Source organism: Pinus tabuliformis, chromosome 7 (assembly GCF_031772625.1).
Source record: "Pinus tabuliformis cultivar Carrire ecotype Pingquan chromosome 7, CPIR1, whole genome shotgun sequence".
NCBI lineage: Eukaryota > Viridiplantae > Streptophyta > Pinopsida > Pinales > Pinaceae > Pinus > Pinus tabuliformis.
Genome location: NC_142293.1, coordinates 463629769 through 463641470, shown reverse-complemented (window position 1 = coordinate 463641470; position 11702 = coordinate 463629769). Strand labels below are relative to the sequence as shown.

Here is an 11702-nt window from a genome sequence, read left to right as displayed (position 1 = left end):
AAATAACACAAAATAGCAGATGACTATTCCTGTAATGACAGGAAACAACAAAATAAGAATAACAGAAAAAAAGAGTTCCAGCAAGCCTAAACTTTCCTTCCCTTCTTCTTCTCCACCCGCCGCCATCCTCCAGAGTCAGGTGTGGGTGTAATATTAGCTAGCTGGTTTTCCATTGGGATCAATTGAAGTTCTTTGTCAGATTCCGAGCCTTCTGAGCCATGAGTTCGTTTGATGCCACTTAATTCCATTTGTAACTCTTGATGCAGATCTGGAATGTGCGACCCCAAATGAGTAGCTGGGGTATTAACTTCCTGAGGTTGTTTCTGGCTCATTTGGGAGTCTGGTTCTGTCTGGTTCTCTGTATGTTCCACATTGATGTCTTCTTCTTCCAATGGGTCGATGTGCTGCCAGCCTTTGGGCTTTTTTTGTTGTTTCTTGGTTCTCCTGAGGTCCTTTCATGCAAATGGGCAATCATATTGAAGGTGCCCTGTTTGCATGCAGCTTCTGCACCGAAACGCTGTGTTCTCATAGTCAAGCTGATGTATCCATTGGGTATTATTGAAGTTCAGTGTGATGTGGTCAGGTAGTCCCTGACTCAAGTCCACTTCTACACATATTCTGGCAAATGTAAATATTCCCCTGATAGCTCTGTCTTCATCCATTTTTAGGAATTTCCCAAGGGAATTCCCAATGGCCATTAATACTTTGTGATGCCAAAAATGTAGTGGGAGCCCATGTAGCCTTACCCAAACAAGCATTGTTGAGACTATCATTGTATTGGCGTCGAAATCAGAAAACCAGGGGGTGATAAAGAGGCCAGCACTGCCCCAAAACCAAGGCCCCTGATTGATAATGCTGTCTCTGTCTTGTTCTGTGTTAAATCTAACTATGAAAAACCCTTTGGGGCATAGGTAAATTTCACAGTTAGATGTCCATGTTGAAAAGATCCATTGGTGCAGGGCATCTGATTTTGGCCAGAAACCGTTAAATCTACAAATAACTGCATTCTTAGTTAAATCGGTGTGTAAACTAGTTACCTCTGGCATAGATACTTGTAGAGATGGTGATTCTGACTTTTGATCAACAATGTAGGGTCCTGGTAACTCTGATGGCGGAGCTGCTTTATTTTTCATTTTCTCCTTCCCTTTTACTATATCCCGAAAGGAACCTATATTTTTAGAGCTGGTTCCAGTGCTTCCTCCACGCAGTCGGAGAGTTAGGATAATGGTTGAATCTTTTGCTATGCCATAGTGCTGGAGGGTTTTGTTGTCCTGCATACTGTACCCTGAGTAAATGAGATTTTGAAAGCGTGCAGGGGTTCCAAGGCGATCCTGGATTTCCTTTTTTAATGCATGGATGCTCATTGCCTTACTGAGCCGCATACAAAAGTGTTTGCCCTCAACCACTTTGATAAAAATCTGAATCAGATCTGCTTCCGTGCTGGGTAGATTGGTCTTGTGGAGCCCTCGCTGTACCAGATCAGCGTCCATGCGAAGTGGATGGATCTTGTTGAACCCTTGCTTTGTTGGATCTGGCCGTCTGGGAGGTCCTTTTGCATACATGTCTACCAAAGTACTCCCTACAAATATATCACATTCAAACCCCCTTTTAAGCAAAAAGTCATGAATCTCCTTACCCTGTTGCAGAGCCCCTTGGACTGCGCACGCTGAAATAACGGTTGCCACGGTCACCGATTTGGGTTCGACACATTCCTTCTGTATTCCATAAAAAAGCTTCCAGGCCTCATCAATCTGCCCGCTCTGAATATACCCTGTAATTAACGCTGTCCATGAGGCAACATCTTTTTCAGGCATTTTTTCAAACACTTGGCGTGCATCCTCGATAAGGCCACATTTACCATTCATGTCTAACAGGCCATTTGCCACAACAACATTGGACTCGAACCCTGATCTGGCAATACAATCGTGCACTTCAATCCCTTGCTACAGAGCGGAGAGCTCCGTGCACGCTTTCAGAACGAAGGGAAATGTGAAAATGTCTGGAGCCACGCCTTCCTGTTGCATCTGATCATAAAGCTCCAGGGCCTCGCCACAATATCCATGCTTAACATATCCTCTGATCAGGGCATTGCAGGCATAAACATTCAGCTTCGGTATCCTCTGGTACGCAATCTCGGCATCCCTGAAAGAACCCCATATGGCATACAAATTTACGAGCTTCGTGCCTAAAATTAGTGTCTGCTTCATTCCAGTTATGAGTATTCGGGTATGCGATTTCTTGCCATCTGCCAGAGTTCTGGTATTGGCACAGGCCTGTAAGAGAGAAGCGCAGGTGCCGTGGTCCATTGAAAAATCCTGCTCCTGTCCCTCGGCCCTGATCTGACCCTCTCCAAAATTCAAATACCCTAATCCAAGAGTTATCAACACTTTTCTAACACTTTTCTTTCTTTGATTAGATGAAAAACAAGGATGCAAATCTGGTAGACATTAAACTTGCAATCTTTCCACCTACTTGAATTGTGGAGAGTTCTTTTTTTTGTCTTCGTGTTCTCTTGGTACATATCTCCCTTATTGTTTTAGCATAGATTGGGATATCTTTTATTAGCTGCAGCAAAGGGATCTTAATGCATGCATTTCTTAATTCAGACACAAGATCGATTTTGGGTTGTTTTAGTCTGATTTCCAACCTCTTTGGAAAAGGAGGCTGGATTGTATGGGATGATGAAGGTTCTGGTGGCCTTAAAGTAGGTTTTTCTGCTGGTTTAGGTGTGGTTTCAACTTCAGGAATTTCTAGAGTGTCTTCCTCTGCAATCTCTTCAATTCTTCCAGGCTGATTCACCAGTCTTCTTGACCTCAGCTTGATTTCTTGTAGAGACACAGGAATTTCCTGTAACGCAGGAACATAAATTTCGTGCAGTGACTGTGGTGCAATACAATAGGTAGGAAAAGTGGGATAAGTGACCAATCGAATGTTGTGAGTGGATTTCATGGCTTTATTATTGGTGTTAGACACTAGCCGGGTAGGAAGTCACATAGGATGAGGTTGATTTGATGGGGTAGGTAACTGAAGCTCTTGCTGTTGAGGTTGAATCATTTTTTTTTGTGTGGGATGTGGAGGATAAAAGTTTTGAGAAGGAAAATTCTGAGTGGTGGGGTAAGAAAAGTTCCCCTGTCAAGGTTGTCGTGGAGGACAGGTTTTCTAGGGCATTGGAATATTCCACATCTTATTTTGATTATAAGGAACTTGAAAATGCGACTAATCCATACCTATAGCACGTGGTCGCCATGGTCTTTAAGATGCCATTGTATAAAGTGTGTTGACTGCTCCTTGATCTGTTATATATGTTGCTTTGATTTCAGGAAGTGAAGGTCATTGTTCAGTAGAGTGTTCTGCTTCATAGATTCAGTATATCTCTATGTTATCTGCAGGAAATTCCCTCAAGGCATGCTTCTTTCTGCATTTCAAACAGAACATGACCAAATATTTTTCCAATTCTTCCTGTTTTTCATGTGTCTTCTTAACCTACAAAACATCCAATTGAGAAGATACTGTGCTAAGAATATTAGTCTTAAAATTTTCAAATAAATTACCCATTTCAGCTCTAGTTACTCTAGCTATAGCAACTGACTTGACAAGCCTGGAAGCAGTATCTCTTGTTCCTCCTCCAACTTTAGAATTTCCTCTTGAATATCAACGATATATCTCACATACTTCATCATAGCCCAACTTTTATATGTCACCTCCTCCCATCAGATTCAAGATCTATAGAGATTCTAGTCTGATTGCTCTGAGCAAAATTGTTCTTTTAGTATCCTTTCTCACTTGATTCATTTTAGAACTCTGCAAATTGTACTGAAATATCTCCACCAAGTCCTCAAGTCTCTCCCCCTCCTTCTGACTCATGCCAAACATCTCTTCTTTGAGGTCCCTAGTTTTGCAATGATCTTGATACTTTCTTAAGAATACCTTTTTTATTTCCTCCCAAGTTGTAATGGAGTTTGAAGCCAACCCCATAAACCACCTGAGAGCCACATCCTTTAATGTTGTAGGAAACAACTTCAGCTTCTGAGCATTAGAAGAATAGTCATAGCTCCTACATAACACATCAAACTTGAATAGAAAAGCATTAGGATCTTTACTAGGACCCCATGAAAGTTAGGCGAGGTTGAAGGAGGAATATTCTTCATCTGAGTAGCCCCACCAACCTCCCTAGTAGGGAATTCGAATGTGACCAGTTCTTCTTCCTTCTCATTGTATCCAACTGTGTGACCAGTCCCCTCTTCGTGAGCCATTCTGGACCAAAAGGAAGTGGGGCTTTATAGACTACAGATCCTGCAGAATCAACGGTTTGGATGTCTGGTTCTTGAATAAGGTTGCCAAGGAATCCCTTTTTATGCTGACCACTGAGCCGAGATGTTGTTCTCCTTGTGATAAGAGATTCAAAATGGGCAGCAACAGAATATTTTCCTATAGAAGCTGCTTCAATAGAAGCATGAATATGTTCTAGGCTATTTAAGGACCATAGACCTCCTGACCACACTCTTCTTCTCTTGCTCCCTTATATCTTGCATAGTTCTTTTTCCTTGCTAGTGTATTAGTAAATGAAGTGGTGCTCTCACCACCACGAAAGACATGTGTATATGTTGGACCCAATCATCTACTATGAAAACCAATTCAAAAGAAATTACTCACCAAACATAAATCATCAACTCGGGTAGGTAATCTTGTGAGATGCATGCAAAATATATGTAGGCCTAACATTGTAAGTGCTGATTAATCTAACTAGCCAATCACAGAAACCCATAACTCTTTCCTGCATCAATCACTTAGCAACAAAGGCTATAGAGTGGATCAAACTTCCCTCTACATCTCTTAAGATTGTTGATGATGATTGGGAAAAGATATAGAAATCAACTTACAACAAATTCAGAAATTCAATCAACATGAGAAATCAAATCTTCATTAACTGAATTCCACACATGAACAAAAAACTAATTCATTTAATCGATTGTTGTTGATATATTGGAAAGAGTGCATTAGCTGTAAAATGAATTATTTCTACATATGAGAAATAAAATGCATAAATGCTAAACTATGCGATTTGTGAGCAAAGGGGGCCCTCCCTTACTCACAACCCCTTCAAATTAGAAGAGCTTGCTCACTGCAATAGATAGAACATATATCTTTATATTAATCTGATAATACAGCCGAGTACAATATGATACAAAGTCCGTGTTGAAACCAACCCAACACTCTAACCACCCCTATCATCGAAACTAAGACTAAATTTATACATTTACAAAGCCCATATATGGATCGAAATAAACGAGACTACTAATCTAAGCCTTCGGCTAACAGATCTATTACAAAATATCGATTTTAGCCGTACTGGGTCTAATCCATTACTGCAAGCATGGATTAGATGAAACTCGTTACATGGTTGTAGCTTTCCTCCAAAAGCCAACGAGAGAAGGCTTCTGATTCTGGGCAGTGTTGTTGGGAGTTCTGAAATGACCAATAGGATAGCACCCATATATGATATATTCCTGCAAAACCCACGTTCCCGTTTGACATAGATATTCATGGAACATGGCTAACTGCTAATGTTGCTGCAGGAATTATGGGTGGTTACAGGAAATCCGTGACTACAGGAAATCTGGAGTGTTTGCGGGAAATAGAATCACATAGTTGTCTGCAGGAATTATGGGCCTATTTCTGAATCAAAGAAAATATGCACAGGAACTCAAGATTAATTGGCATAGTAATAAAATAAAGAACAACTAGCTAAGGAATACTCAAAGTTAAGGTAAAATATGCTTTTTAGTATCATTTACATACCTTCAGCCTACGACACCCTTTTGGCAAAAACATAAGTATTATAACCAAAATAGGCATAATAGGGGTTAAAGGTAGTCAAAATGGCAGAGGAAAAGTATAGAAAAAGGTTTCAAAATTGGGTAAAACCAAGCCCTAATAGATAACAACATAACATAATCAACTTCACTAATTGCAACTTATGCATTATCCAAAACTTCAACAACAAATGTGTCTTTAGCATTATCACTAATGATGCATATTATTCATGCACACGATCATGCAACAAGGAATTTTAAAGAAATCATAATGCCAAAAATGCACTATTAGAAACATAGCAAATGCTTCCCCCATAAACATGCGCCAAGTATTCACTGTGAGGTATGATCATATCCATCTTCATCAGTTAGTAAATCCATAAAAATAACCAAAGCAACAATGTTATATTGCAGCAACTCATAAACCATCATAAGACAATACTACTTCTAAGTAGTATCTGAGCATCAACAAACTATAACCAACCAATGTTAGAACCAAAAATCCAAAAAATAACTAACTGAAGCATATAAGAACTTCTCCATGAGTCTATCCCATAGTTTCTTCTTCTCAGATAAACATACGTGACTATCTAGACAAAAGCTTGTGTATATACGTGATTGTCATTTATGAGATCCATGTACAAAAAGTAAAATGTTGAACTTTCATAGTCATAGTTCCCCTTGAGCTTGTACTTGTATGTACTTGTTTTATTGTTACTACATCATATGCATTGTTAGTAATATAAGAAACCTGATTATTAAATCAACATGGGAATCATCATCAAAGTATATGTATAGCTCCCCCTAAGATCATACATCATTGATCTTGAGGACCTTATAATTATCTCCTGCTCTTCATGAGCTTATGTACCTTACATCACTTATGTAGTCATTGTGAGAAGTATTCTTTTGAGACAAATGTACTGTAGTAGTGACCATATTCTTTTACTCTAAGTCTAAATCCTCTTAATTTTTTTGATAATTCAGTGCTTTAAACCCGTTTAATTTTCCGTATTTTTGTAACCTCTTACTATAACTTTTCCAATTTTCTAATCTATAACCTTACATTTGGTTGATGTAAGAACAATTACATTTCATTTGTCTGCCATTTCACCTAAACTTAAAATATTACACTTTATCCCTTGAACTAATAAAGTATCAGTTGCTCTTCTATGTTTATTAATTATGGCTCTACCTTTTCCAAGAACTTTTGTTGGAGCACTATTTCGAAGAATAACCTTACCATCTTGATTTTTCCTGAGATACTCCATCTTACTCTTATCTCCATTCATGTGATGAGATCATCCATTGTCTATGTACAATTCATCTTCATCTTCAAACGAGAAGAAAGCAATACCACAACTTCTCTGTTCTTCTTCTTTCTGCTTATTATGAGAAATTTTGGTGGATCCGTCTTTCTCATGCCTTTTGACATTATCTGATTTCTTGCCATCTTGTCTTTGGTGATTCATTGATTTTTTCCTGCATTCTTTTGCTACATTCCCAAATTTGTTACAAGCATAACATCTTATATGACGAGAAAAGGGAGCAGAGGAATCATAATATTCTTGTCTTATATTCCTTCTATTGCAATCAATAGCTTTGTGACCAAATATGTTGCAAGAAAACCAATATCCCTTAAAGAAACCTAAGTACCTCGCAGCTTATGATGTTCTTGTGAAGTGGATATTTGCTTGAGGGGTCTAACATGGAATAATTTTTTAGATTTAATATTATGAATTTTAATGGGTTTATAATTTATGATGTGAGTATCAAAACTATGTGTAAATAAAAAGAAAATAAATTATTTAAATAATTATTAATAATATTTACATTAGAGATTTTGGTAAAGTTTAAGGACATCCATATAGTACTTAATAGGCTTTGTGGGTAGCTAGATAATTTTGCAAATATTTTATTCTTCCTGGTACCTTTTGACCTTTAAAAGTCATTGTTAATTTAATCCTAATTAAAATAAATTCATCTTTTAACGAATATGAGAGGATATTACTACCAAAAAAAATTAAAAATTAGTAATATAAAGATAAACATAATTTATGAATCTAGTATGATGTCCGAAAAACATGTTTACGTTGAGAGTATCAAATCAATGAGTATAATACTCAGCAATGTGAAAAGTGAAAACCAGTTAAGATAGAAAATTTTAATACAGCTTCTTGCCGCCCTATAATAATTCAGCACATAAGTAAAAATACAAGCAATTTACTCTTGCTTTCAATTCGAAGATGTAAACCATCCGTCAAAGTTTTCCGAACGCTAGGCTCATCCGCGGAATTACAGATAGGATCTAGTCAACAAACGCCGTGACAAATCCATTCGTTCTTGGATCTCTGAGCGAAGGATAGGATTGCGGAATTGGGTCCGACTACCAACCATTTTAGATTAGTGGAAGCGATGCAGGCAGAGCTGTTGAAGCCGTGGACCTCCTTCGTTTGCTAAATAGTTTTGATCGAGATTAGACAAACCTTCGGATATTGTATATTGCATTGAATTATCGAAATACGGAATTAAAATATCTTTGGTCGAGATTAGAAGAACGTGGGGAACTTGTATGTTGAGCTGAACTATCGAAATATTGAATTTAATTGAACAAGTTTGATATCAAACGACGACAGGGAGCTTATTATAAAAGAAAATTTCTATGAAATCCTTAATTTCTTTTCACAAAAGTTGAGCTGTTGAGATCATAGAATGGCATGGGCCTTGGCCCACAAGTTGGACGTAATTATATTATGTAAACCTACTGCAAAGAATATTATGTAAACCTACTGTAAATTCTTTGTACTCAGTTCTTTATTCCCACTTAGTTATCTATAGATTTAATGGATTTTTGCCCAAATATGATGTTTTGAACCACTGGATTCATAATACATGGACATCAAACTATGAAATATACTTATGCCCCAAGGGGTTTTTTATAGTCAGATTTAACATAGAACAGGAAAAGGAATATATCCTCAACAAGGGACCATGGTTCTGGGGTAGCGCAGGGCTCTTCATGACCCCCTGGTTTCCAGATTTCAATGTCAACATAATGACGGTATCAAAGATGCTAGTCTGGGTTAGGTTGCACAACCTTTTGTTACACTTCTGGCACCACAAGCTTTTAATTTCCATAGGGAACACTCTAGGAAAATTTATAAAGACTGATGGAGACAAACTCACAAGGGCAATATTTACTTTCGCCAGAATTTGTGTTGAAGTAGATCTCAGTTAGGGACTACCGTAAAGTATAACACTGAATTTCAATAATACACAGTGGATACAACCCTTGGATTACGAAAATACAACATTCCGATGCCGTGGATGTCTACAAACAGGCCACCCCCTTAATGCTTGTCCATAGGCAAGAAACATCCCCAAATGGAATAAGAAGCAACAGAGGAAGCCTAAAGGATGGAAACATACAGATCCATTGGATGAAGAAGAAGACACAACAGAGACTACAGAATATAAAGCAGAAATGGATGAACAAAAAGTCCAGAACAATGCACTAAAGAAAGAGGAAGCCCCCAGTAACCCTTTGCAGCAACAAGCTTCCCAACCAACAGGAAAGGAAATATCTGGCAACAAGAGAACTCATGGATCAGAAGGATCTGAGTCGGACAAGGACTCTCCCATACTTATAACTAAAAATCAACTATCCATTGTTACTGCTACCCCCAACACTAGAGGATGACGAAAGGTGGAGAAAAAGAAAGGGAGAAAAGAATAACATTTTTATTTTTTTATTATTTTTTGGTTTCTGTGAAAACAGGAACAAATCATTTGCATATTCTCTTTAACATCTACAAAATGTAATTTTGTCTTATGAATAAAATTACGACTTTTTCCACGGGAAAAAACAATAGTGGGCTTCTATGGGGTAAAATAATAACAACATGGGGACTACATGGGCACAACAATATAATAAGGGGGTTGTATTAATAACAATGAGGGGTTACACTAGTAGTATAGAGACCTAACATGCAACCCCCTGAACAGACTTACCAACTACTACTGGAAGGAAGCTACAACTTCCTTAGTAGGGGCTTCAACCCTCGACACCTCTCTAGACAAGGTTTCATAATATTTCATATTGGGTCCACCTGACCCAAAACATCAAACCTATAGGCCACTTTTCATCATATTTTCAGACTGGACCCACTACCATCATTTAAGTCCAATATCAAATACCAATACTGAAACCAAACACTAAATCAAATAGCCCAATCACTGACCTAAATGAATCATCAAATGAATCATTGAATCTTAATTAATCAATACAAGTAGATCAAACTAAACTGGGATAGATCATATCAATGAATAACTACTCATCAATAAGCCAAACATTATCACCCATCACAAAAATCAATTCTTGTTACTCCAAACACTAATCAATCATATGTTAAAGTATATACACTACTGTTCTGTGTCATATCTACATATGTGCGTGCTTCTCGTTATGAGGGCCTACATACAGATCTCAAAATACTAAACAAATGAGTCTAAATCATTGTCACACTGAAACAATCTCTAAATCACATATTGAGCGCAACACAATTCACTGAACCAAATACAAAACATCACAAAGTAGCGTCATCCATAGTCAACATATCATTCCATAAACTAGTCAACCCATCCATCACTATCAAACACTTATTATCATAAGAGAGACTTCATTAAGAGACATCAGTAAACATAACAAAATTGATCAGACATTATTAACATCTCATACTGCAAAAACTTAGAACATGTGCACGACTCTTATAAATCATATGCACGTATGTACATGCTTATCACTCACCACACCTACATTTAGATTTTTCCATACTACACAATATATACTCGACTACCTAGTAGCAGATCCGTGTATGTATGTGACTTCCCAATGTCAAACACAGGTACAAATCTATAATCAATGAGACATAGCTTCGTTTCAACACAACATTGTCAAACCCAAATCTCGGCATGCAAGCTATTACAGACACACATCAAAATATGATCATCACAAATATATCAAACCATAAACAAATTATTCAATATTTGGTAATTTCAAGTGTATTAGATATGATCCATCTCCATGCTCCCTGCTACACATTTATTTTAGATCAAGTCATTCATAAATAATCCATCACATGTGCATTTAACACTTTGATTTTGATCTCCTTATATACTATGAGCCTTAGCCAATACCTTAGGAAAATCCCCTGGTAATGTCGACAGTATGCTTTGACGGGATCAAATATCCATTTTCATGCTCATTACTATGGGATAATACCATGTTAAATACCACTAGTATTCTTAATACCATGGTGCAGAAACTATACACAACTTTTCTTCAACATACTTGAGTATGTACGCGGGTTTGCTTCATCGAACTCATGTATACTTACTCAAAGTTTAACTTCATCATTGCTATATCTTTGAACTGATATTCCTTTGTTCATTTTCTCTACCACACTACACAACGATCATGTTCACATCTTTATCAAGAATGTTGACATTGAGGACAACACATTAGTCATAATGCCAACAATCTCCCCCTTTGGACTTGATGGCAACCACTTTGGTGTTTGGTTACCATCACCTATAGATATATGAAAACACATATGTAGACATACCAAGCTTCTTTGCAATCATTCTTCTTCAAACACCAAGTTACTCTCCCCCTTTGACATCATGAGAAAAGGCCTGACCAATGTTGAAGGACTTCTTTGTCCCTGTGTAGATAGGAGAACTGTAGATCTAATCTAATGAATATGAACATTTTATACTGACCATTCTTCCCCTGAGCATATGTTGAATCGTTTGGAACGAAGTACATGACTTTAAGACTCAACCAAGTATAACCTTTCCTATCACCAAGGACTCATGCTTACATCAATC

At 37.5% G+C, this 11702-nt stretch overlaps 1 protein-coding gene across 1 annotated transcript; it reads right to left on the bottom strand.

Annotated features, from left to right (window-relative positions):
• Positions 1–1943: 1943 nt before the first annotated feature.
• LOC149247959 (pentatricopeptide repeat-containing protein At3g53360, mitochondrial-like) lies at positions 1944–2306 on the bottom strand. Its single transcript, XM_089446507.1, has one exon. The coding sequence runs from the start codon at positions 2304–2306 to the stop codon at positions 1944–1946; it is 363 nt and encodes a 120-aa protein (XP_089302633.1).
• Positions 2307–11702: the final 9396 nt, after the last annotated feature.

Coding starts and splice junctions, on each gene's coding strand:
- LOC149247959 (XM_089446507.1), bottom strand. CDS start 2,306: ATGGACCACGGCACCTGCGCTTCTCTCTTACAGGCCTGTGCCAATACC.